A 27,843-nucleotide genomic window follows, 5' to 3' on the forward strand; every position below is an offset into this window, starting at 1 on the left:
TCGGGCGGCGCGGCCTCCTCCTCGCGCCGATCACTGGCTGGGAAATGTCCTCCCTTGCCCTCGTCCCGTCGTCTGGCCTCCGGGCTCCGCGCCGTCTGTGTCGGAGCGCTGGGGAGGGCGGAGGCGCTGGTGAATGGAGGTCTCTTGCAGATTTCTGGGCAGTTAGCGTTCAGAGCCGGGAAAAGAAAGCTGGAACTCGTCTCCGTAAGGTGCCCCTGGTGCGGACGGGGATCCCAAGGCCCCGGGGTAGGAGCGCCCGCCTGCTGCTCAGCGGCAAGGCTGGTTTGCGTCCCAGCGCCCTTGCGCCCCGACTCTGGTGACTGCTGGCGGGAGGCTTCCTACCGCGCCAGCTTAGCCTGAAGCTAGATCTTACCGTAGCAGCGTGTTACCTGGTGGAGAATACGGCCTCATCAGTTCTCCTACAACAGAAATTAAGTTCCCCAGGGAACAATTAAGATGTTTGGCCACCGCTGTTGTCTCCTGAAGTCGGACCCTGGTGTCCTTTTAAAAAGGGTTTTAGAGACGCTGAAATGATTCAGTTTTATATTCAGGTGGCACCGAATCGGTTTTAACTCGCGTTGAACAGTCTTGCTTCCCCTAAGCAATGTCTCCTTCAAGCCAAAGCTATGCAAATTTTGAATCAATTGCCCTCCTTTTCTTGAGTTAATTTGTTAGTTCCCATCACTGTTTACTATCCTAATCATTCTACAAGTAGTTATTGGTAGGATATGATGTGTTTAAGTTGGCTTACCTGAAGCATTTCGACTCACAGTGATGACCCAGTACGATCCGCTGTGCCTTTCTAAGAAAATGTCCACACCAAAAGGAATGAACGCACCGAGAGGCCACACTGGATGTGCCCAGTTTGACTCCTCCTTGGTGCACGTCCACAGCTTATCTTCCTCTGGCCTCAAATTTACATCTGGAAAGGAAGAAATTAGGACCTTGGTATACTTCTCCAGATACAAATGGCCACCACCTTAACCTTTGTAATTGGGGCTGCCTCTCTAGGCATGTCAGTAACTTTATATCTTTGTCTTGTGCTTCAAACTTAGTTGCTTTAAATACTGTGCTTTTGTGGTTGCGAGTTTTAAATTTTTTTTGTAAAGAAAGGAAGATTCTTGGTGTTTGGTCATTGGCAACATGTTTCAAGTGGGTAAAAAACTTCTTAGTGGCTAAAATTATTTTCTACTGACATTTAGGATGACCTTGGTGTTCATCAGCGAACCAGCTGGCTTACCCCCTCCTCTGAGAGGTGGCTTGTCTGGGATCACACAGATCTTCAGTGCAATGAGGAATAAAAACTCTTCCTTATTCAGAGATAAGTCACTTACATAGTTTGCAAAACACACAGAATTGGTTGCTGAATTAGTTATTTTAATCTTCTGAGTTAATGAGCCACCTTTCCTTTTTCTAGTCAGTATTTATTAAGTCCATGCATCAGCAATAGTTGATTTTTGTTTAAAGGTAGAGGAGTAGGTTTTTTCAAATTTTCTAGGCTCCAGCCTAAACCTATTGAGTGAAGATTTCCAGGAGGCCTAGTTATTTGAGTATTTAACAGGTACCTCAGATGATTCTTATCAAGAAAATTTGGGACACAGTGGATGAAGTGTTGCTTCTTAAAGTGTGGTCAGTGCTTGGGCTTTCCCAGCAAGTCAAGACTGGCAGCATTTCTGGTCCCTCTTGAGGCCTGTGAATCGTAATCTGCGTTTTAACAAGGTCTCCAGGTTATTCCTGGGGTTGAGAAGCTTGGAGGAAACTGATGACCAGAACTGATGTTTGGTGTTGTGCTTTGTAGTTTGTGCTTCTATGAACTCGTGGTGCATGGTCACAGTTCACCTCACCTCTCTCCTACGTGGCTGTTTACGATTGTCTTTGTATTATAATGATTATAGTCTTATTATTCACCTTGTATAGATGGGGACCCCCAGCTTTAGGGACCCAGGGGGCCACCTTGCTGGTGGCAGAGCAGGCATTTAGACCCTGCAGTTTGTCATTCAGCATTTGGCAGAGTTCCTGTTTCTTCCCAGACCAGCTGTTCTGGGACCTTCTTGTGGGCACCCAGCACAGGCTGCTGTCTGAATTTAGAAGTGAGCCTCATGGACTGATGGTCCAACCCTGTCCTCTGAAAAATGAGTTTGATGTGGTTTGGGATGTCCGTGGCTGGCTCACTTATTTGGCATTTGTTTCTAAGGGTTTCAGAAAGGTTGATTGAAGTGCCCCCCACCAGTGGCTGTAACTCAAGGAAGGTTTTCGATCTGCGAGCTTTTTGTGGGAAGGTGATGGGCAGAGAGACAGGAAGGCCAATCACTAACTGCATTGACACCTTGAGCCTCCTCCCTTTGGAGCAACGTAGTAGAGCCGATTTCCCAGCTGCCAGGAGTTCTGATCCAGTAACCAGGCAGCAGGCCTAGAGACAGGGAGGCTGCGGAGGCCCGGCTGATGGTGAACTCTTGTCTCCACCTAGGGATATGAGGTGAACTCATCTTAAGTTCCAGGGAGTTGCCTTCCACGGAGCCCAGCAGAGGAGTGAGTGACCATGACGTCCAATCCTGCCATCCAAGCTGCCATTGACCTCACAGCAGGAGCCGCAGGTAATCCCAAAGAAAACCATCCTCTCCTCATATACCTCCTACAAGTGAGATCGAGGGAAGGCATGGCGAAGATACTGCCTTTGTCACCCAAGAAGGCATATACTTTAACTTGGAACGAATCCATTTAACGGAAGTGTAATATTGGGTTGCGAGCACAGCAGAAGGTAGAGTAGTTCATATTAAAACTGTATGAGTCAGGGCGCAGGGTGGGAAGGTCCCCAGTTTTCAGCTGGAAAACACCGCAGCTGAGAGCTGAAGTCCCTTGTCACAAGGTTGGGATATGCAGGTGACTTGGGATTCCACTCCAAGCTTGGTGGTCTTTAGAGCCCCAAGGTACAAAAATAACACCGTGCCATCTCTCCAGGGAATCCCAGTGACTGTCTACTATTGCCAGGGTAAGAAAGGAAGACACGTTTTAGAAATGTCTGATAAATGAGACTGCCGTTCACTTTGTCTTAAAGCCCTGAAGGGAACCGCGAGGCCCTAGTGTTTGCTCGGGAATGGGGGCTGGGCCTAGGGCTGGGCCCCAGTGCAGACTGTGGCCCCACAGGGCACAGGTAAGTACTCCTGGGCAGTGCTTGCCCGCACACAGGCCACTCTTTAGAAAGATCACGTTTCCTCAGCCTCACACAAGAACGGAATGGGAAGCGCGTGGCTGGTAACTTGTCCTCCAGATTCCTGTGTCATGTGAGGGCTGGAGGCGCTCTCGAATGCTCAGACTTTCCAGATGAAAACCCATGTTATTCCTTGCCTCCTGCACTGATTCTTATAATGAGTTGTAGCTCCCTGGAGTGGAGAGGCTAGAGGTATGGGTTGCCCAACGTCCTCTTATCCAGTGGGACTTCAAAGGTCAACAGATCAAGTGCAGTCAGCTGGCCACCGCCTCTTATCCTGTCATTACCTTCATTGTAAAAAATTGTGGTTCAGAGAACAAAGTATTTTCCTGTGAACCAAAGGTCAGCCAAGGTAGGCTACTGAGGAAGGCTAGAGATACCACTTTGCAGACACTGATAAGAAATGCAGGGCGAGGGCACGGTTCTCAGGTTAGTCCACAAGGAGTGCTCCAGCCGCGGAGAAGGGGAAACTAGGGGTGCCTGCCTTTGGGTCAGCCCCTCACCCTGCTGTGAATTTGAGCCACAGCCTCCCAGGCCCTTACCCCCACCCGGCCCTTCCATGCCATGTTTCAACATTGACACAGAAACAGTGGAACCATTTGGTCTCTACAATGGGAGGATATTTAATCAGAATGAGAGATTCTCAGTTTTGGGAATTAAATGTCCAAAGATGTCAGATCTGTTGTGGTAGAATTGAAAAACTTATCTCTTCCTAGGAAGGCATTTGTGTAGACAGGCATTTGGGTGCCACATTTATAATCTAAAATAAATTTTAAAGCTATAAATTACAACAGTATCGTTGGGAGTCTGGTATGTAAGATAAAGCATTTTCTAGTGACTGCCTTTTTACACTAGTATGAATGTGTGTGGGGCTCTTACACATGCTGGTAACTGGGTAGGTATTCCTGCGCCAGTAAAACGGGGACCCCACTCCCTGAGATAGTGCTGCCCTGGGTTGTCCTACTTATAAGGACAATAGGCTTCTTTGCAGGGGCCCTGTGTTCTCAGCCTGGTGAGGGACTCATGGGCGCTGGGCAGAGGATGTTGCTGTTAGTGACCTAAGAACTCCCTCTACATGGAAGGCAAACGGGAGGCAGCCATCCCACTTTGGAGGGGTCTCAGTCTTCTAATGAGGGAGGTAAAGGGCTTGTAGAGACCACTGGCTCTGATGCTCATTGTCTGTGTAGGAAAGAGGCCCAGAGAGGCACAATGGATTTGTTCAGGCTCACACACTGAAACAGTGTAAAGACAGGGCTAGGACTTTGGTTGCTTGTCTAGTTCTGTTCTGTCTTTGTTTTAATGAGATGTAATGGGCCAGCAGCACTCCGTGGGGTTGGTGTGGAGCTTTTGCTGCCCCAGCTCTCTGTGTGGGGCAACTGTTGGGCGTTGGGATTTTTCGGCCAGCCCTTCCCCGGAGTGGAGGACCCCTAGTGTTTTGTGGACACAGCCCACCTGTGGAAATGATTAGTATATAAGAGCAGAGCCACTCGAGGTCCGAGGTGATGTGGGTTTAGCACACATGTGTTCTTTTCTGTGTGTCTCCTTTTTCTTTTAAGCAAACCTCCACACCAACCAGATTTTCAGTCCAGCTCATCTAATGTCTGCAGCAGCCATAGGAGAGATTCCAGGAGAGGACTGAGAGCCCCAGGCAGCTGGAATGGGGAAGGATGTGAAGAAGATAGTTAGGTAATTGGATAATTATTGAAATGAGATAATATGGATCTCAAAAGTTAAATCGCAGTAAAGGGAAACCTGTTAAATGACTAAGATTTAGTAGTTTAAGAAATGTAAAATGATGCACTCCTACTTTGGCTGTTCCGTTGGAGTATGCCTTGTTTAATTAGTATGGTTGGGGAATGTGGCATTTTAGATCATGCAAGTTTATCCTCTCAAATGCTAAAGGTAAAAACTAACCAAAAGTCTTTTCTGATTGGCGTCTTTTGAAAATGATACACCTCTCTGTGTGGTTAAACTGAACATTTACTGACCTCCAGAGCGGGGTTGGGAGTTCTCGCCTCTTTGTGGGTGTACCAAGTCATTCTGGTTGAAGATCTGCTTCTCAATTTTCACCTCTGCCCTCCCTACAAGCCGTCCTTCACCCCAACACTGTTCCTGCCCCATAGATTTCCTCACCACCCTGTCATTTGCTAACTCAAGTGCGTCAAGGACTAAAAATCTACAACACCGACCTTGGTAAAGTGTAGCCTGCAACATGATCTGGGGGCCTCTTTTGTGGAATAAAATACAGGGCCAATTTTAACACCCACGAGGAAATGCAGAGACGGTTTCCATGCATTTAAGGAGAATGAGATGATAGAGGTCTGAGCTCTAAGCACATGGAGAAACATTTAATTCCTGTAAATGATTCATAGTTTAATTGACTTGATGGGTAGCTGAGGACCTGCCGGGTCCCAGTGGTTAGTGCTGGTGTTCAGAATAGTTGTCACCCACTTAGGACCATGGTGAGTACCCCAACAGTATCATGTGTGTGTGGTGAGTTACCTGGGGATCTAGTTTACGACTGGATGAAAGGAGAGAAAATTCATTAGCCTCCTCCCTTCTCCTTGTTAGAGGTGTAACTACTACAGATACGCAACAAATACATATTGCAGTAACCTGTGATGTCTGAACTGCTCAGGGCGATTGGGTTAAAATATGGAAAACTTCCAGTTTAAATATTAATGCTCTGAAGTAAACTTTTTTTTTTCCAATTTCTCTGCATCTAGGTTATCTAAATTATGTACCCACTTTAAAAATTCTGACATTCACCTTTTCATTTAGAATAATTATTTTGATATAATTAGGCTCCTATTCTGACCCATCAGTACTTAGGAGAGAATAACTATAGTAACATTTTATTAAATTATATTTCACTAGTTGAGAATTGGGGATAATTTGGCAAGACAAAGCAGAAATGTGTCATTACTCTCATAAAAGAAACTAACAGTAGTGATAGGCTCAAAGAGAGCATACTTGTGATTGCTTAAAGGAGATGAAAAAGTTTTCCGACTCTTTGGAAATGTCTATTTAGTTGCCAATAATTAATTAGGAGTTATTCTTAACAGCCTATCCCCCATCTCTACTTTCTACAACTTAGTTGGAGTAACTGTATAATGTTGAAGTTATGAAATTGCATTTCTTAAATATTTTTTAAATTTATTGGGGGTGACGTTGGTTAATAACATATGTTTCAGGTGTACAATTCTATAGTACATCATCTGTGTATTGCATTGTGTGCTCAGCACCCATGTCTACTATATATTTGATCCCCTTTACCCTATTCTTCCTCCCCTCACTCCCTTCCCCTCTGGTAATCACCATACTGTTGTCTGTGTCTGTGAGTTTGTTTCTTAAATATTTTAGGTAAGCGTTCTCTTCAGTTTCGATGAAGCTTTAATAACCTCATCCAGTGGTTATGTTTCCTGATTCAAGCAGGGGACATCTGAGATAGGGTGGCCTTGCAGGCCCAAAGGACAGTAGAAACCTTGGCCAGTTCCCAAAATGCCAACACAATCCAAGGTCTGGGGATTTTATAGGGTACTTTTAGGTCTGTCTTTTCCTTACTTCAGGATTTTTCTTGAAGTAATCCAATACAATTTATATTTGCTGTATTTAATGCTCTTACAGTATAAAAGCAAATAAATGTATGATTTTTGCTAAGCGAAGGTAGGTTTCAGTCCATTCCCCATCTGGACACAGATCATTTATTGGTAGAATCCAAATAAGAAGTTTTTCTATAGGTCAAATATTTAACTCTTCAGGGATTAACTAGCCACTCTGTTTTCTTTATCTGTTACCTATTCCTTTATTTTTCTGATACTCATCAGCACCTAGGCATTAGGCAAAGAAGAGCGATTAACTCTTCGCATACTTTCCCTCCCCTTCCCTTCATGTGGCCGTGTGTGCGCGCGCGCGCGCGCACACACACACACACACACACACACACACACACAGCAACTGTAACTGCTATTTATTAACCTCATCATGTAGTGTGGCAGCCATTATGCTAAGCCTTCTCTTCCATTGTTATCTAATCCTCACTAACCCATGAGGAATTGAGGCTGGAAAGTTACATCACTTATGGAGGATCTCACAGCAGAGGCAGGCTGCAAGTCCAGGTCCCTCTGATCCCATCGCCAGTGCTGCTAAACACACGCCATACCTTTGCATCCAGTGGCTTTGTTGAGCACACGTCTGTCCTCCGACCGTGTGAACTCCTTCAGGGCTGGAACTGGGTGCTAGGCTCATAAGTTGTTTATTGGACTGGGCTAGAAGATCTGGGGGAGAAGGAGGTCCAAATGAGTTGAAGCAGGGGTCAGCACCCGGGTAGGCTGCCTGTCTCTCATTTCCATGGGTAATGGGGACTGCACTGTAAAACAGCCATAGACTTGTGCTGGAGACTTCTGTCTTGGTTGCAGCGGGCACAGCATGTGTCCTGACCGGGCAGCCCTTCGACACCATGAAAGTGAAGATGCAGACGTTCCCCAACCTGTACAGGGGCTTCACCGACTGCTGTCTGAAGACCTACTCCCAGGTGGGCTTCCGCGGTTTCTACAAGGGGACCAGCCCAGCGCTTATCGCCAACATTGCCGAGAACTCTGTCCTCTTCATGTGCTACGGCTTCTGCCAACAGGTGGTGCGGAAAGTGGTGGGACTGGACAAGCAGGCAAAGCTGAGGTGAGTTGAGGACATTTTTTTATTTTGTTGAAAAATAGCAACGACACTGTGGTATGGTCAAGATGTTTGTGATACTCTATGGGGAAGAATGTTCCCTTTTTAAAAATACTTTCTGATTATGACTACATTGTCATTGTATTGAAATATACACATTCACATTACATGAAAGGAGAATTGGCTCCCCCACTGACCCGCCGTGGAGGAGGAGGCACCCTTACCCTTGACATTCTTCAGTTCGGATACCAGTGGTGGTGCTGCTTCTCTCCTGAGCAGAACTACTGGACAGAAACCATAGTGCAGCTTGTGGCCCAAGTTTTAGGGTCTTCTCCAATAGCAAAATGAAGAGCTTTGGAAGAGGTTGCCTGAACCTAATGAGTTTGAGTAGAAGCTTTGAATTTTAGGAGGGGTCAGAAACATCTGGAAAAATACTGGCGAACCCACTGTTTATTTGGCCAAGTCTGCCCCAAACATCAGTCTTTGGCTTAGCATTCTTGGGTATTTATATATACAGAGACTTTAAAGAATTCAGAACCCACTGAGATGTTTAGCTGTATCTTCTTTGAACATTGACTTATTTAAAACTATCATATCAGCTTTGTGGTTGCAAAGGGCAATCTTATTGGTCATTTTGGTAGGAATTTGAAATCCTATTGCAACTACAGGTTCTATTTGACTGAATTAGCTTTTGTACAGAAATGTTCTCTGGAGGTGCCTAAAGGTCTAAAGATGTGCTCTTTTATAGGCAAGAATTCCTATCTTGATGGATGGAACCTGTTTTTTAAAGACTTGGGACTAGACGAGCTCACCCAGGGGTCAGGAAAAAGAGAGGAAATAAAGAAATAAGCATAAGACAAACCAGGAGAGTGGGGTTTCTCATGACAGACTGGCAGGCGCAACCTCTTGTAACTAGCTCTCCTCAGTCGAGAGAGAGCCTATACTGAGGGGACCTGGAGTGCGGGTCTCCGGTGTCTTTAGAGAGGGACCCATTGGGAAGAAGACAGGAAACTGAGCAACCATGTGACATTCTGGAGGACTCCTGCAGTAAAGAAACCATTCTGTTTCCCTTGGCCCAACCCAGCACTTTCTTCTTTTTTGAATTCAGCATGGCCGCCTTTTTCTTTCTATAGAACAGTGTTTGCTTATCACCTGTCAGGAAAATGCCACCTTCAAGTTTATGACATATATGTTATGTTTTTCAGCCCTCACCATGGTCCTGTGAGAGGAGCAAAGCAATTATCTGTTTTACAAACGAGGAAATGAAGTGCAGATACTGACACATTCAAAGTCACTAGTTGGTGACTGAGAGAGCCAGGACTCCAGTCTGTGTCTTCTGAGCCCCTATCCAGCATTCTTCTCATGAACATAGTTGGGGTTCTCGAATATTGTGTAGAGGTCACATCTAGAGAATAGATTAATAAGCAGAGGTAGTGAAAAGAAATAACTGCTTGAGAACCTGTCATGAATTTCTGCAGTAATATTGCAAATATTTGTCTGTTTTTGGTTTGAACAGTGTCCCAAGTGTTCTGTTTGACCTTTAAGCTGGGCTCCATGGACCTCATTTAGTGCACTGGTAGAGGAAGCTAAAGTCCACTGCATATCTGATCTGGCCTTGCTGTTACACTGTAATGGCATGCTTGGTGTTTGTTCAGGCGTCCAAGATATTACTGCATTTTATACTGAATGGTCGGCCGCATTTATTGATACCACCTTTGTTCCAGCAAACTTGGCAAACTGGCTAATGACCCTAATTGACTGTTGCCTGTCAGTAGGTTGACCGTCCCTAAAGGAGTCCAAGTATGGATCTGCAAGCTGGCTGAGAGCAGAAACCATTTTAAGCTAAGTAGGAGAGGAGTGGGAAGGAACGGAGTGAGCAGCAAGCAGTTTCCACACACTGGAGGGCTGAGTGCCAGCATGGTTGTTTATCTGGCTCTCCTATGGAAATGGTCTGGCGTCTAATTCTCTAAAATTAAAAGAAAGTCCATACTGCGAGCAGTGTCTTCCTCCTGAGAAAGCCTGCTCCAATCCAGCGTCTGAGCCCTGGCTCCTGCCATGCATCTGTCTGCGGCACTGAGGCCAGACCTCCAGGGGGTAGGATGTTGGGGCGAGATTGGAGGTGGCCCTCGATTTTACACTAACGTTTGACATTGTTAATGTAACTATTAGTTTATGATAACTTTAGGACAACTGAATGTGGTAGGTCTGTTAAGCTTTTGCTTACAATTGGAGAGAAATTGCAAGGGGCTGTCTCTACCTGGGGCAGTCAGCTGAGGGAATTACTAGGGTTTTAGAAATCTGTGAGTAGTGCTGATTATCCAGTGACCACAGGATGCTGGCCTTAACAGGTGTCAGGAGCCAGTTGTCCTGTTGTGAGAAGCTCAGTCCTTCCTGCCCAACGAAGGAGTGGTTTCAACCCCCATGCCACCTGTGCTCCCATGATAAAACACTGTCTTGGGTTTGTAAAGGGTCTTCCTTTCTGACCCCCGTGAATGCTCAGGGAAGTCTTCCTGGCAATTCGTTTCTTAGACTTCCCCCACATTCTTGATCTCATATTGGACTCCAGTTTCACAGCCCTGCTTGTGACTGTGGCTGGTGGTACTGAGAGGATATGAGATGAAGGAACTACTATTTTTGTATTTATGTGTGTTCATTTCTCCATTTATATTTCCAGCTTAGCCATTTTACGAACACTATTGAGCTTTTTGCCTCGCACTGGCTTTGCCCTCTCCTGTGACACCACCACACTCTCTTCACACTCTCTGTGTTGCTGCGGCCAGGAGGTCACCAACTGAACTGGGAAATCTTTTTGGAACAAGCAACTTTTTGGTTAAGAATTTATCCTGAATTTTCATCTGTGGTAGTTACATTACACATCTGCTTGCTCCAGGTTGGATTTGGAGCATGTAGGGATGGCTTCAGAACCTAGCTTTATTTAAAACTTAGTGACAAATACACTGAAGTGTTAATAGTGCATGTTTTGGGGTGGTGGGACTATGGGGTATTTTTTTTTCTTCGTCTCCTTGTTTTTGTTCTGTATGTCACTGTGTGTTTTAGTTCTGGCAACTATAACAAAATACCATTGGCTGCCCAGCTTAAACAACAGTTTGTTCCTCATAGTTCTGGAGGCTGGAATGTCCAAGATTAGGGGCTAGCTGATTCGGGATGTGGCGAGGGCCTTCTTCTTGGTTTGCGGTGGGACACCTTGCTGTGTTTTTCATGGCAGAGAACGCAAGCTAGCTCTCTGGTTGCTTCTTATAAGGGCACTAATCCCACCATAAGGACCCCACCCTCATTCCCTCATCTAAACCTAATTTCCTCCCAGAGACCGCCTCCTTCAAATACCATCACATTGGGGCTCAGGCCTCAACACAGGAATGTGGGGATGGGAGACACAAACATTTAATCCATAGCATTGTGACCAATAAGAAAAGCATGGATTTTGCAGTCAGGAGTCCTGGGTTTGAATCTTCGCATTGCTACTTAGTAGCTGTGTGACTTTGGGCACATTATGCACTATCTCTAAGTGTCCTTTTCCCCATATGAAAACTGGGTGTTGCTGTCTACCTCACAGGGTTGCGGAATCTGTAGATGAAACAACGTGTGCAAGGTCCTGGTGGGTGCTCAGGACACATTTCTCCTTTCCTCCTCGTTCTCTACCACCGGAGTGTTTCAGATGGTCAGTGCTGAGTGAGTGAATAACGGGACGGTAAATGGTTTCCTGTGCTTGTGTCCTTTCAGTGATCTGCAGAATGCAGCCGCCGGTTCCTTCGCCTCTGCATTTGCTGCCCTGGTGCTATGCCCCACTGAGCTTGTGAAGTGCCGGCTGCAGACTATGTACGAAATGGAGACGTCAGGAAAGATAGCCAAAAGCCAGAAGTAAGCACCCTGGGCACAAACAGTGGGTCTCTGTTTCCTCAGTGTATTAAGTATTTTGTAATATTACACTAAAGGGGCGGATTGAAAAACAGACTTATCTACTCCAAAGTATGGTGTTTCTAGAATACTTTCCCTTAGCAGTCAGAGGATAATTTTCTGAACAGACCATCTGTGATGGTTGGACCGACTGTCCCACTTGACAAATATTTAATACCCTAGAAGCAGAGAATCTAGGAGTGACAGCCCTTTGGGCCTGTTGGGTGTATGAGGTCTGATCCCCGACTGTGTTGGGAGGCACATAGCAGGCAGTGTGGGTACTGAGAGCTGCGCCTTCACAAGCGCTTGTTTGGATTCGGAGATGGACATTTGATGCCCATTCCCAGGCTTCACGTGGGTATTTGGGCCGATCAGCCTAGATCCTACTGGTAACTTCCTTCACCTCCTCCCGAATCCTTCATGTTCACCTACAAAGGGCCCAAATTCTGAAAACTTATCCAAACCCTTGTAAGCATAGCTCTCTTCAGTGATCAAATCACTATCCAACTCAGTCTTAAAAACAGAATCTAGTATGATTTATTCGAATCAAAATGTAATTGATTATCCTTGTTAATCTCAAACTTATTTATCTTAACATCTGGCTGACACAAGTTCTGGTGGCGAGTATTGCTGTAGTTAACGCAAAGTCTGCAGATCTGGGGAAAAACCAGTAGATGACCATTTTCTGAGTTACCAGTCTCCTCCCAGTGAGGATGGGGTTATACCAGAGCCCTGTTTCCTGCAGCCTTGAGATTCATTATAACCAGTTTGTATCTCTTCATAGCTAGAGGTCCAAAAGTGTCTTTAAAACTTCTTGTTGAAATATGTACACACAGAAACCCTAAGTGTGTGGTTCTGTAAATAGTCACAAAATGAACATGCCCTTGTAACCAGCATCCATGTTAGGAAATAGAACAGTTAACAGCACCCATAAAGTTTGCACTCATTTCCTTTGGAAGTAGTTTAATGTTTTTTTAAAAAAGTAATTGTTAGATACAAAGGACTTAGGCAAATGGATACTACATAGAAGTGAATATTGGTGGCTGTATTTTAGGTACAGCAGTGGCCACAGAAGAGTACATGGTGGTTCGAGGTTAAGACTTAGATTGGAAGGTGGGCTAATTGTGTTCAGCTGGATTACTGTGTCACCTTGGCATCACAGAATGAGAGCTGGTGTTGTGTTGCCAGGAGGACCTGGCTAATGGGTAATGCTTGAGAAACCCTCTGGAGTCCTCAGAGGGAGATAATCATTAGAAACATGAGGCTTTTACCACCTCCGGGCTTAATCCTGCTTTGGTCCAAGCCAGGTCACCTGCGGAGAACAAAGTGAAAAGCTAAGGGTTCACTAAACCGCATCCAAATGTGGTTTCTGGTGCATTTGTTCTGAGGGACAAAGTTGGCCATGGCACACACCATCAGGAAGAGGAGCCTAGACAGAAAGTGTCCTGCGTCCAGCTGCCATAGGACTCTGATCTACTTGACATAAGTCTTGCGTGACCTGCCTCTCTAAGAACTGAAGTCTTGAATTTTGCCTGACAGGAAATGTAGCTCAGGTCATAGAATTATTTTGGTCTTACCTTCAAGTAACATTCATTCTCTGGCTTGTTTCCCTGCACTAATACAAAACAAAACAACCCCCTAAAACATCTGAATAAATTTCCTCAAAACACCAAAGAAAGGTTGAAGAAATAGGAATTGAGGGAGGTAAGGGACTGGACAAGTATAATACCATTTTATTCTTGCTGAATTTGGATACTCCTTATTGTGACTTCAGTTATTCACTGTTGAAAAGATGGGTATTAGCTCTTTTACATTGTTGATGACTTCTAGAAATGTATGAATCCATTATAATAAAACTTCTTTATAATAGGATAGTTCAGCTGATAAATTTTGTCATAAAATAATTGTATCTATGCTGCTCTGAGATATTTCCTTCCCACAGAAGCCTTTTCTCAGAATTCTAGTTCTTCTGTTTATAAAACCAGCTGCTTCCTTGATAGAGCTTCATCAGGTCTGTTGATTGGATGCCTAGTTGTCCTTCCTCCACTGCCTGCCCTAACACTCTCTCGGTCTCCTCCCAGTACAGTCTGGTCTGTTGTGAAGAGTATCCTCAGAAAGGACGGCCCCCTGGGCTTCTACCGTGGACTCTCAAGCACTTTACTTCGGGAAGTACCAGGCTATTTCTTCTTCTTTGGTGGCTATGAACTGAGCCGATCATTTTTTGCATCAGGGAGATCAAAAGATGAACTAGGTAAATGTGCCTGCATTGGGTTTGATGGTGTCAGCTTTCCAATGATGTGGTTGCTATGCATTCCAAGCACTCTGCTCCCCTTGTGAGGGGTCCACCTGGCACTGGGTTCCCGGGTTTTGGAAAGCAGCATGGTCTTGGCGATAGCTTACACATTCCTCTGGGCTTGGTAATTTCCTCAGGATGGCTGAAGTGGTGCATCCCAAACTCCTTTACTGGAATCACATTTGCTAATTTGTTCTGGCTCCATATTAGGGCCAAGAAAATAGAAATTACTTTCCCATGGGAAATCACCAATAAATGGGAAATCACCTATAAATTATTTTGCAATAAGCTTAAAACCTGGATAATGTTTGGAGAGCAGTGAAAAGTAGTCTGTATTTCTAGCTTATCTTACTTAGCTACTTGACACAACGTATCAATGTTCGATTCACACGCATGGTTACTTTTTTTTTTTTTAATATCTCCCTTCAGTGTTTTGAACCTGTTCTGGAGTTAGTCAAGCTCACAGGCTTAACTGTTTTGGTTTGCTAAGACAATTTTGGTCTTCCATGTTAAAGAATCAGGGCTGTTGGGCATTAAATGTTAAAATATTTCAAAGTGAGAAAGTTAAAAAAAGACACGGCTTGTGGTTCAGTGGTCTCTAGTCTCATTCCTCCTGTTACGGTATTGCCATGCTGCTAGGGGCCTGCTGGTTTTGTGCGGACCAGCCCTCTGGAGGACAGAGTGGAGGGTCACAGCACCACAGCTACCAACCTAAATACAACCCCCCACTAGGCCTTCCTGTCCTGACGAGAGGAGGGTTGGGCCCAGATGACCTCATGGAACCTTTGCTCTTAGAGCTTGAACAGTTGCTTCAGAGAATTGTGTTCCACAGCAAGAGCATTTTTATTTGCACCTACCTGCAGCTGCTACTACCTTGCCCTCTAGAAATGTCTCGCCAGCTGTTTGAGACAAAATACTATTTGCTAATGTTCTTCTCTAGGCCCTGTCTCTTTGATGTTAAGTGGTGGAGTTGGTGGAATCTGCCTCTGGCTTGCTGTTTATCCAGTGGATTGTATCAAGTCTAGAATTCAAGTTCTTTCCATGTCTGGAAAACAGACAGGATTTATTGGAACCTTTATAAGTGTTATGAAAAATGAAGGTGAGTCTGCTAATTGCAGAAACAGTAGGTATGTATAGAGCAATTGGTCATTTCACTGCTAGTCTTGTCAAGGTTGATCAGATGTATAGTGACTCTCTTCCCCCTGCCTCATATCCCTTTTCTAGCATTGTATATTAATCCATGTTTTTGTATGTTTTCAACCCCCTTTCTGTAGCTTACTTTCATTCTTCTCAAGAATGTTTAAAGTTCTCATCCCTAACCCCTGGGCCAGGTACCTGTCAGGATTCTCCTAAATAGCTTGGAGGGAATTACTGGATGAAATATGGACTTTGTTTAAGGGGACAGATGTTTTGAAGTTAGCACCACTTGTTTTACATAATATAGATATTATCAGATGACGACCTTAAGAGAACCACTAAGGGATTTAAAAGAATGTGCAACATCCTTAATGCTAGGACTTATAGAACAAGAAATGCACTAAGCAACTTCTAAAGATGATTTTCTATCAATTTTTAGTTATGCAGGAAGACAAAGATTTTCTACTTAATGTTTGTATAAAGCCGATTTATGCTCCTAGTAAGTAAAAGACCTGTCCTTCCAGCATCCACTATACACCTTAAAGCTTGGGACATGAATTCCTCTGTCTTGATTTTAAAAGAGAGAGCACAATAACAGTATGCAGAAACTGTTTAAGTCATATCCCAAATAGAGTACAGACATCTTGTACGTTATTAATAGTAACTCCTTTTAAAATTTACATAACAATTTCGTTTTACAAAATACTTACACCTTCCTTATCCAGTTCGATCTTCATAACCACCCTGGGCAGTGCTAAAAGTAGGAGCAGATCTCTGACTTCAAGGCTGGTGCTCTTTCCACTAGCCCTCACCCCTCGCCCCTCCCCCCACCCCCAGGAGCAGCTGCAAAGCTGCTGCAGCCTGTGGCTCTGTGGTTGCCTTCTGTCTGCCCATGCGAGTCCTCAGTTCTGCTCGATTCATTTACCAGGAGTTAAGCAGGCATGAGATTGGTGTATGTTACCTGAGCATCACCAGCTTTATGGGAAGACCGGATGTTGTCCTGTTTCCATTAGTCTATTTAGTTCCGTTAGTCTATTTAGTTCCATTAGTCCAGGGAAACCTGGGAATAAGTCCTTTCATCACTTATTGGTTTTTAATGTTATTGTCTGGATTTGTAAGTGTAAAAATGTCTATGCTATGCAGCTTTGTGGGATATCTCTAAGGAAGAGAGTCTTAGTCTTTGATCACCCTTTTGTTTTCTAGGAATAATGGCCTTATATTCTGGACTGAAACCTACTATAATTCGAGCATTCCCTGCCAACGGGTCACTATTTTTGGCCTATGAGTACAGCAGAAAGCTGATGATGAGCCAGTTCGAAGCACACTGACGTATCCTGGTGAACCTGGATCGAAATACAAGCGTTTGAGGACTACAGTTCATCTCAGGGTTTCATAGAGTACAAGACCAATGTGGAATTATTTTGATTTCATAAGAATTTTATTTTTGTCTTCCATTATTCTACCCCTAATCTTAAGCTTTTTGGAAGGACCTCTGTTTTACACCATATAATTTCTACTCATACTTGTATCGAAATATAAAAGTCGCTGCTCTTGTTCTTGGTGTGACATAGAGGGTGAGCCTCTGGCCCTCTGTATCTACTCTAAAGAGCTAGATAAAGTTATATCAGGGATTTTGCATAAACCTGTACATGTGATTTGGATGGCGATACGATGTGAGCGAAGCAGTTTTTGTTCTATGTTTAATCTGGGATCTCACCAGAAGAACCCAGGGGTAACCATGTTTCGTGAGGATGGTTATAAATGATTACTTAACTCATTCTAGATGTAGGGCCTCTTTTAAAATCTGTTTAGCACATGCACTATACCAAGTGGTTAGTTTTTTAAAAGATTTCCTGTGGTGCTTAAACTGAAATATCCATCTAGATTTTAAAGAGAATATCCCTGCATACTGGTGTGGCTTCCACGTTCCTCGTTTAAGTTTCAGAGTAGGCATCCTGGATTTTTCCAAGAAGCTCTACTGTTAAAATAGTGCCATTCATTTTCTGGGTGGGGTCATGTTATACTCTCTGGCATGTTAGATATGAGAATATCCCTGCATACTGGTGTGGCTTCCACGTTCCTCGTTTAAGTTTCAGAGTAGGCATCCTGGATTTTTCCAAGAAGCTCTACTGTTAAAATAGTGCCATTCATTTTCTGGGTGGGGTCATGTTATACTCTCTGGCATGTTATTGGGTGTGGCCTAGAGTATCAGGTCTTTGGGAAGCAGTGTGGCCTTCACCGCAGAGAGCTTCCTGTCTGTTGGGCTGTAGGCGGAGGAAAGGGCAGTGCTGCCGTGCTTTGTGAAGACCTTGTGGCCAAGAGCAGCCCTTCACTTCTGTCTCTGGGTTCTGGTCTGGGTAGGAGTCCAGAGGATTCTATTGAACCACTCACTGCCTCCACCAATTGGAAACCCACCCAGGGAGCAGAGTACCAAAGCCAAAGGAAGCCTTCGTTCCCTGCCTGGTGATTGAGTGACAGTGCTCATGGATGGAGTCCTATCCTCAAAACTAGACAAAACGTAGTGTCCTCATGACACAGTGAGTAATGTCTAGGCTGACCCCTCCTCAAGTTTATCTTGGGTCTGTAACTCCTTGCCTTGCTTTTACGATTGTTGGAGCTTCTTATACTGGCAGTCAGTGAATTTTAATGATGACCATATGTGGGGTGCGACTTTATAAATCAGTGAAGCAGAAGTAATTTTATTAAGCTATGCCATATGTATGGACTAACAGCCAAGACCCCAGTTCATCTGATTCCCAGACTCGGGGAGGGGACACTGGGTGTGGTGCTTGATGTGCTCCAAAGCTAAGGCTAGTCTTCCATTTGTTTTTTCTTTAAAAGAAAATCACTTTTCTTCTTTATCTCTCCACACTTAAATGGTCAGTAGCTGAGTGGTACTTTGTCTGAATAGGCTCGGATTGAAGCAGAATAGAAAATGTGACTGCCTTCCAGCAGAAAGTGAACTGCTGCAGAGTCCACGGTCCCCCCTGCTTGGCACCTGTCAGCATGTTTCAGCCCTGTTAGCAGTAGACCTTATCACATGTCATCCTTTAAAGAGTTAACGAAATATCTTCAATAGAAACAGTTTGAGGCAAGTAAGAGTGAGTGGGGATAAGGAATGGAAACCTGTCAGAGGAATTTATTTTTCATTTGTTTAATTCGTGGTTTAATATTTAGGTATAATAGGTACTATTTCAGATCTGTACTCCAGACAAAAATATAACTTGAAATACTATGTTTAAAGAAATTCTAGTGTTCTGTATCATTAAATTATTTGCCTAATACTTGAGTATATGAGTTGTTTAAGTATTTTACAGCCATGCTAGAAACCAATTGTCAGGAATTTTTGAGAGTTATGTATAATATTTCAAGGTGGGGGTTTTATTGCGATGAGCATTGCCTTTTCGTCAGGAAGATTTCTGATGTAAAATAACTTCACTAGAGGTAAATAGACAAAAAATACATGTTCTTCATATACACTACAGTTATGAAATTTGGCCCACTAGAATTACTCTCTCCTTCCATTAGGCTGTGGATATGGAGTGACTGATGTGGCAGGACGCCGTTCTATTTTCAAACTTCTTGCTATTAAGTTTTGGATAATTCTATTCCAGTTTAGTAAATCCTGTTTAAGAAAACCAGTATCATTCTGATATATTTTGTAAGTTTCTTGAGTTGTTCGAAGAATTCTTCATATTCGGTTCTAAGAAAGCAACCCCCAAGAGGCCCTAAGAAGTTCTCTTTCTATGAGAGGAAGCAAAATAGTGTGGTAACTCATAATTGTCAGAAATTCTGACGTGTTTTGGAGGGTTAGGGAAGAGAAACTCTAATCTTATTTCAAAAAGCAAGATTGTTATAAATTAAGGTTTCCTCTCGCTGCTGATATTGAAAAAGAGCCAGTTAAGCATTTTTTTTTTCCGATTCACGTAAGCCTGCTGCCTAATCTGTCCTCTGTGGGTTACTGGGGCATGAATTCTAAAGGAAACTACAACCTGCCCTGCACCAACACATGTTTCTGTAACACAAATTACGAAGAATAATGTAGTCATAACATAGAACTTGAGAGCATGTCCTCCAAGATTTTTTCTTCCGGGGGGAGCCAGATTAGGGAGAGAATGATGACTTGGGTCAGGAAAGCAAAAAGCATTCAGTTGGGCAGCTGCGCTGGCAGCTGGGACCCCTTGTGGGTTATTTTGGAAGGAAAAGGACCTGCACCCGGGCCACCTGCTAGGGTTGCACGACCCTCCCATGTGACCGCAATTGTGGCTCCGGAGGCTCAGAGCTCTACTATCTGTGCCACTTTGGCACCTACCAGCCAAATCCAATATGTTCTAGTTCTCTTTAAAACAAAACACCTACTGTGGCATCCAGTCTGGGCTGCCTTCTGGGTTGTTAGGGGTTAACATTCTGGTTACAGTGTTGCTTAGTTGAAGAGGTCTGTCCCAAAGCCCTAAACCTCATTTCCCCACTCCAACTGTTTCTTTGGTGTGCCCTTTTTGCAGAGTGCAAAGCTTTTCAGGAACGAGCATACTGTGTTTTAGCAGAGTCACTGCTGCTTCTTAGTTGTTACCTTCATTTCCTGAAGAATTTAACTTGATCTAGGTTGTTAAGGGCCTTGCCAATTAGAGAAAAAGTCACTCAAATAAGGATAATTTCAATGAAGACAAAACTGTTTTCAAGGTCAACGATGGCCTTAAGATACAGTGGCAGTGAAGGCACTTGGACTAAAATAGCTTCCGGTACCAAAGAGAATGATTCCTTGTGGACACAGGATTAACCAGTGTTTACAATGAAAAGGTAACCTTCACAGAGTTCCCCAAGCTTAGGTGAAGTTGGTGAAATAAAGCAGGGGTAAATACTTGTCCAAAAATATATAAGTAAATGGAATAGACCAATAGCATTGGGGGATGACAATTTTTAAACATTTGATTTATTTTGTTATGAGAGCATTATTTCAAAGTTCTTAAAAGTGATAATGTTCCTGTGTTCTGTGTTCCAAATTTATCTCAATATAGATAAAAACTGTGTGAAGTATATTCCTTCAAAAAGGAAAAAACACCACTGACATTTCTCTTGTATATACATATAATAGATTTCTCAAGAAGATATGTACATAGATGTAAGTATAAATATACCAGCAAGGAAAAGAGGATTTGAGGATATAAATATGTAGCAAGGGGTGGGAAGAACATGATTCTTTCCTAGAAGAGGAGCTACACTTAATCAACTACCAGCTACAATATAACTTCTTCAAAATATAGTTCGACTGCAAACTCTGGACGGTAAATTTTCCATGCTTTTGGTTTATGGGGATTATCCAATTCGTTTCTTGGAAGATAAAGCCTAGAAGAGAAAAAAAATTGTTACATTTTAGAGCTAATAGAAAAGCCATGAGGTAGGGCACCCTTGTTAGAATTTAGAAAAAGTTTTGCTGGTTGTGGTTAGCCCTTTTCTGTATCTTAGTTAGCTTTGTATGAGCCAACACTTCCATATTCTCCAGTGAGATGCAAAATATCTTAATCTTCAATAACAAACATACAGTAACCTGTCATTGATTCTTTTTAACACTGCCTTTTATAGAATTAATGACATCTGCATTTAATAAATTTCTGTATGTGACAGAAATCAACTAGAGACACTAGATGTGTTTTAAACCCCAGTAGTAAAACACTGAGTGTCTTAAATGATGAAGTTGGCATTTTCGGCTGATTAACAATCCCATAATTATTAGAAACAGTATATTCAAGTAGTATGAAATGTTAAAGAAATCTTTAGAAACATGTAAAAGTGAATAGAAAAGTGATCTAACGTGTTGCCTCACCAATATGAATATGGTATTTTAAAGGAAAAAAAAAATGTGTCCTTTAGCAAGAACCATGACTGAGAAGGACCACTAAATGAAGTTCCACCCAGATGTCTAATTGAGGGACTTTGCTTGTGTAGTCAACGTCTATTTGTATACATCTAGGGAAAAAAATTGGTAAAAATTTTCCATTCAATCCAAAGTTCCCTCACTCAAAATCCATTAAATGCGTGTGCATTACAAGTGTGTAGCTCAGATGTTCAATTTACTGTTGCTTTACTAGATTTGAGGTATGATTAGATGCTGTTCAGATTTGAAGAACAGCATAGGATATATGTAATCAGAACTTTCAATTCATGCTACATAAATCACAACCACTTCTTCAAAACTCACCTGCATGATTTTTTTGAATATTATTTTTCCTTTTTAGCTGGATGGTATGGTGATACCAATAATCTCAGATTTTCAGCACCACAGAACAAATACATAAAGTGGAGAACTTCTAGACTCAGGAATGAGTTTCCAGATATAGTAGAGGTTTCTTTGGAATAAAAATCTTCACATCAATTAATTACTTTTTTAAAAAAAACGGTTCCCAATTTAGTATTAGAGATAATTTTTAAATGGGAGACTTTTAATGATTTTTTTCAGCTGTCTTCATTGATACCTTCTGTGTCTTATAACTTATGCCCTAGAAATAAGTGTGTCAATCAGCTTTTAAACTAGCTGAAGCCCCCGTAGATAATGCCTTATGTCGGCAAAGAATTTGGTGGTAGTCAGTCATCAGTAAATCAACACATACTGAGGACCCGCCATATTCAGGATACTGAGTAGACTCAAACTTCCACAGCAGGGATTTATTAGCACACTCAAGAACTGATTATAATACATTCTAACTTATAATACAGACCTATGGCATGGACTTTGAGGATAATGCAATAATCAGTCTCAAGAATAGCCATATTTTTTAAATAACCAGATTAAGATGAGTGTGAATGAGGAATGAAGAATGGTCGCTTGAGGATTTTTTGGATTCTATAAATTGAGCTTATGACAATCAGCAAAATACTTGCCATTACACTTACACAGACATTAAAGATAAGGTTGTTTCTACTGGATAGCATCATGAGCCATACCTGTTATTTTGTATAAAAGACGTATTGAACCAAAAGAAAAATGGGCAGTTGTCATAGTATTTACGAAGTTCCTAAAAAGACATGGTTTAAAAACAAGGTCATTCTTCATAGAAAAATTGATACCAAGAACTAATAATTCCAAAGGAATTAAAATTTCTTCCTTTATTCACTTACACATTTATCAAACAGTTGTAGCCATTAAATATGCAGCATGTACAGTCTGTAACTTTACACTCAAGACACAAAAGAGGAAGCTTTACGAGATTGCTGTTTCTCTTGTGTTTCTATAAAAATTTTCAAAAAAATGTATTTTTTTCTATGACGGATATTTATAAATGTAGATACTGGTATTTTAATCTGCTTTAGATACTACTAAACAGAACCTACTAAGGCCCTATGCCTATTTACACCCAGATATATCATCCACTTCTACAAGGAGCAGCTACATTGTATAATTAACTCATTAATAATGATAGAAATATCTAATTTTTTTAAAAGCACTTTCACTTCATGGCCCTTGAAAATCACAAAGACCAGATATTATCAACATCCCTGGGCCAGTGTCCCTCCCACTGGTGCTCTGCTTAGAGGCCACTGATTGAGAGAGAATTGAGACTGGCTCCATTATTCAAGGGGTAACCATCCAATACGAGAACTATCCAGGTCACTCGCTTCAACACATTCACCGTATCAATACTTAATAGGTTCTCCCCTAAAAGGGAGTAGGCAGGAAATGAAGGAAGGTACAGGAAATAAGATTTAAATTGATCAACATAGTTACTTGTTGGCAGTTTTGGTTGATGATTTAATAGAAAAATGAAACCTCTGAGACTTAGAAATGTGTTATATTCAGAGTAATTCTCAGATATTTTATGACTGATCAATAGAAATTATACACTCACGATACTCAGAATAAAGACAATGGCAGACATTCTTATTCTTCATAAAGTAAATATTGGATTATTAGATTTCATAAAGTCAATGTTGAGAATATTCTCATTTTTCATAAAAGTATTGGATTAAAATACTACTTATAATGTATCATAATTCAGAGGAAAGTAAAATCTATTTTAAAAATTATGAGGAAGTGATTCTGGGAAACATGGCAGAATGAGAGACGTCCTCAGATCTCTCCCCTTGAAACAACAATAAGCTGAACATCTTCAACTGAACAAAAAACACTCAAACTGCACACCAGCCCATCTGAGCGTGGGATCTGTGCATAAGAGCTACCACAGGTCAGAACCCTGGGTGTCAGGCGGTGGACTGGGAGAAATAAAGAAGCTACCTATCGCAGCCACCAGAGCTCCCTGTAGAAGCAGGAGGAGGGAGAAGGTGCGGTGACTTCCCTGAACATCCATGCCTGGAAGTGCTGGAACTTTTAGCAGCCAGCAGCAGGGCTCAGTTATGAGGGCAGAAAGCAGAGAAGCGGGATGGGATAGCAAAGAAACAATAGTTGATTTTCACTGGCCCCAATTCCAAAACCGAGGCTGAGCTGCAGCCCCCAACCCCAACTCAGAGGGCTCCTCCCCCCATACGCTCTGAGACTGAACACCGCGGAGCCCCAGGGGAATCTGAGCAAACACTCCAAGACTGTTGCTGACACTGGCAAGGACTGAAACTAAGGGTAGTGAACATGATTAAATATCTACGAGAAAATAAAAAAGACATTATTTAGGCATTATATAAAGCAGGGATCCAAGAGGCTTAGATGCCACCTACGGGAAACCAAAAGAAAAGCGTCTTCTTTGCAGCAGGCTAAAGAGAGGCCTTTATATAATAAATCTTCTTTCTGGAAAAACAGCAGAATACACTTCCATTAATGCCCAGGTGGAGAAATAGTCCATCAAACACCATGAACAATCAAGGTGACAAGGCATCTCAGAAAGAATGAGAAAAATCTCCAGAATATAAGCTTATAGACATAGAAATATGCGACTTAAATGACAGAGACTTTAGGATGGTACTTCTGAAAAATCTCAGTGAGTTCCGAAACGAGTCGTATCAGGAATTGAACAACAATATCAGGAACTGAAAAAACAACTAGATGAGCAGAGCAAGGAGACTGAAACCTTCAAAAGGAAACAAATAGAACTTCTGGAGATGAAGAACACACTGCAAGAGTTGAAAAATGAAATAGCAAGCTTGGGAAATAGAGTCAACCATATGGAGGAAAGGATCAGTGATATCGAAGACAGAAATCTAGAAATAAATCAGAAGGAAGAAGAGAGAAACTGAAGAATGGAAAATAATGAAAGAGAAATTCAAGAACTAGCTGATACCATCAAGAGAGGAAACATAAGAATAATGGGCATTCTCAAAAGCAAGGAAAAGGAGCAGGGACTAGAAAACATTTTCAGACAAACAGTTGATGAGAATTTCCCAAATATAAGGAATGAGCTGGAGCCTGGAATTCAAGAAGTCAACAGAACACCCAATTATCTCAACCCAAAAAGGCCTTCACCAAGACACATTGGATTAAAGTTATCAAAAGTCAACGACAGAGACAGAATTCTCATGGCAGCCAGGGAGAAGAAAAAGGTAAATTATAAAGGAAAACCCATTAGATTACCCTCGGACTTCTCAGCGCAAACCTAAAAGCCAGAAAGGAAAGGAATCAAATATTTAAACTATTAAGTGAAAAGAGCTACTAGCCTTGAGTAATGTATCCCTCTAAGCTCTCCTTTAGATATGAAGGAGAAATTAAGACCTTTCCAGACGTACAAAAATTGAGAGAATTCTCCACTACAAGGCCTGCACTACAAGAAACACTGAAAGGGGTCAGCTCACCTAAAATAAAATAAAATAAAAAAACATAATTAGGAGTAAAGTGACTATCAGGCAAATAGAAGTAGAGAAGTGCAACCCTTACTAAGAAGGGGGCATTATAAGCTTAAATAATAAGAAGAGAATTGCTATAGCAAGATGGTAATGAATGTTCAGCATACCTAGGGACAAATTGAGATAACAATGACTGAAAAGTGGAGGATTCAAAGATCCAAATTCACAAAAGGGAATGGAGATAAGGTACATGCAGAAGAAAATGGACTGTACATATGTAACTATCCTTTACATATTCATATTGGTAACCACACATAGAAGATTCAAAACTGAAATACATAACATAAAACAGGAAGAATCAGAGGCAAAACCCACAAAACCCAACCAAAGTAAAGAAAACAGAAACACAAGGACAAAGAAGTTATGGAAACACTGAGGTACCCGAAAGCAAAAGATAAAATGGCTATAAGAAGACCTCATATTTCAATAATCACACTAAATGTAAATGGACTGAACTCACCAATAAAAAGGCACAGAGTTGCAGAATGGATCAAAAGACCAAACGCAACTATATGCTACCTCCAGGAGACATATCTCAGCCGCAAAGACAAATATAGACTCAAAGTGAAACAGTGGAAAATGATCTTTCAAGCAAATGGCATTCAGAGAAAAGAGGGAGTAGCAATACTAATATCAGACAAAATAGACTTCAAAATTTAAAAAAAGGTAAAGAAAGATACTGAGGGACATTTCACAATGATAAAAGGAATCATGCACCAAGATGACATAACACTCGTTAATGTCTATCTTCCCAATCAGGGAGCCCCGAAATAGGTAAAGCAATTACTAATAGAACTAACGGGAGAAACAGACCAAAACACTATCATAGTAGGGGACCTAAATACCCCACTGTCGGATATGGACAGATCATCCAAACAGAAAATCAGTAAGCAAACAACATCCTTAAATGACACATTAAAACAAATGGACATAATTGACATTTACAGAGCCTTCCATCCCAAATCAGCTGCTTATACATTCTTCTCTAGTGTACATGGAACATTCTCAGGAATTGACCACATACTAGGACACAGAGATAGCCTCGACAAATATAAGAGGGTTGAAATCATATCAACCATATTCTCTTATCATAATGCTTTGAAACTAGAGATCAGCTGCAAAAAGAAATCAGGAAGAACCACAAATAAATGGAGATTAAACAATATGCTACTGAAGAATAACTGAGTCAGGGAAGAAATAAAAAGATCAAGAGATACATAGAAATGAATAATAATGTCAGTACGACATATCAAAACTTTTGAGACACGGCAAAAGCAGTCATAAGAGGAAAGTTCATATCATTACAGGCCTATCTCCAAAAGCAAGAATGAACACAAATAAAGAACCTAATGCTTCATCTTAAAAGACTAGAAAAGGAAGAACAAATGAGGCCTAAAGTCAGCAGAAGGAAAGAAATTGTCAAAATTAGAGCAGAAATAAATGAAACATATCTAAACCTGGTAAAGATAACACACAAAAAAAGAAAACTACAGACCAATATCTCTCATGAACACAGATGCAAAAATCCTAAATAAGATACTAATGAACCAAATACAGCAACCTATTAAAAAGATTATACTCCATGATCAAGTGGGCTTCATCCCAGGGGCACAGCGATGGTTCAACATACACAAATCGATTAATGTGATACACCACATAAACAAATTAAAGAATAAGAATCAGAGGATCATATTAATAGATGCAGAAAAAACCTTCGATAAGATACGACATCCATTTATGATGAAAACACTTAACAAATGGTATAGAAGGAAAGTATTTAGCAAAATAAAAGCTATATATGACAAAACCTCAGCTACCATTATACTTAATGGTGAAAAACTAAAAACCTTCCCTCTAAGGTCAGGAACAAGGCAAGGCTGTCCACTATTGCCATTGCTATTCAATATAATATTGGAGGTCCTAGCAAATGCAATCAGACAAGAGAAAGATATAAATGCATCCAAATAGAAAACGAAGTCAAACTGTCACTATTTGTGACTGACATGATTTTCTATATAGAAAACCCTAAAGACTACATAAGAACACTACTAGAAACAATAAGCATATACAATAAAGTTTCTGGATACAAAATCAAGTTAAAAAATCTACAGCGTTCCTGTACTCTAATATCGAAGTGTCAAAAAAGAAGTAGAAAAAATAATTCCTTTTGCAATTGCAACAAAAAGAATAAAATACCTAGGAATAAATTTAACAAAACATGTGAAGGACCTATATAATGAAAACTACAAGACCCTGTTAAAAGAAAACGAAGAAGATACAAAGAAATGGAAAGATATTCTGTGTTCTTGGATCAGAAGAATCAACACAGTTAAAATCATTATATTACCTAAAGCATTGTACAGATTTAATGCAATCTCCATCAAAATCTCATCAGCATATTTTAAAGAAGTAGAACACAAAATCATCAGATTTGTATGGATGCACAAACAACCCCGAGTTGCCAAAGCCATCCTGAGAAAAGAGAACGAGTTTGAAGGCATCACTCTGCCAGAATTCAAATTATACTACAAAGCAACAGTAATCAAAACGGCTTGGTATTGGCTGCAAAACAGACACACTGACCAGTGGAACAGAATCGAGAGTCCAGAAGTAAACCCATATTTATATGGGCAAATGATTTTCGACAAAAAAGCTAAGAACATACGGTGGAGAAAGGAAAACCTCTTCAGTAAATGGTGCTGGGAGAACTGGAAGGCCACCTGCAAAAGAATGAAACTAGATTGTTGTCTATCACCACACACCAAAATTAACTCAAAATGGATTAAGGACCTGAATATAAGACCAGGATCAATAAAATGCATAGAAGAAAACATAGGAA

At 41.7% G+C, this 27,843-nt stretch overlaps 2 protein-coding genes across 6 annotated transcripts in view; one reads left to right on the top strand and one right to left on the bottom strand.

The window, feature by feature from the left end:
* The window catches only part of SLC25A15 (solute carrier family 25 member 15), a 43,747-nt gene extending 26,841 nt beyond the window's left edge, over window positions 1-16,906 (top strand). The window contains exons 1-8 of one of the 4 annotated variants that reach the window (XM_025044761.1): window positions 2,463-2,594; window positions 4,765-4,894; window positions 7,627-7,742; window positions 7,842-7,885; window positions 11,621-11,758; window positions 13,876-14,045; window positions 15,028-15,186; window positions 16,428-16,906. In XM_025044761.1, the coding sequence (XP_024900529.1) occupies window positions 7,668-7,742; window positions 7,842-7,885; window positions 11,621-11,758; window positions 13,876-14,045; window positions 15,028-15,186; window positions 16,428-16,552 (711 nt within the window). In that variant the 5' untranslated portion in view covers window positions 2,463-2,594; window positions 4,765-4,894; window positions 7,627-7,667 and the 3' untranslated portion in view covers window positions 16,553-16,906. Of the gene's footprint in view, window positions 1-33; window positions 205-2,462; window positions 2,595-4,764; window positions 4,895-7,626; window positions 7,886-11,620; window positions 11,759-13,875; window positions 14,046-15,027; window positions 15,187-16,427 lie in introns of those variants that run through there. The other 3 variants (XM_015587120.2, XM_025044760.1, XM_006908998.3) reach the window with 3 other exon arrangements.
* A 1,632-nt stretch (window positions 16,907-18,538) lies between these two features.
* Window positions 18,539-27,843, bottom strand: part of LOC102892995 (phosphatidylinositol 3,4,5-trisphosphate 3-phosphatase TPTE2) — a 73,244-nt gene continuing 63,939 nt past the window's right edge. For both annotated transcript variants that reach the window (XM_025044763.1, XM_025044762.1), the window contains 2 exons: window positions 22,164-22,234; window positions 18,539-20,567 (listed from right to left, as the gene is read on the bottom strand). In XM_025044763.1, the coding sequence (XP_024900531.1) occupies window positions 20,459-20,567; window positions 22,164-22,234 (180 nt within the window). In that variant the 3' untranslated portion in view covers window positions 18,539-20,458. The remainder of the gene's footprint in view (window positions 20,568-22,163; window positions 22,235-27,843) is intronic.

Source organism: Pteropus alecto, unplaced genomic scaffold (assembly GCF_000325575.1).
Source record: "Pteropus alecto unplaced genomic scaffold, ASM32557v1 scaffold413, whole genome shotgun sequence".
Taxonomy (NCBI): domain Eukaryota; kingdom Metazoa; phylum Chordata; class Mammalia; order Chiroptera; family Pteropodidae; genus Pteropus; species Pteropus alecto.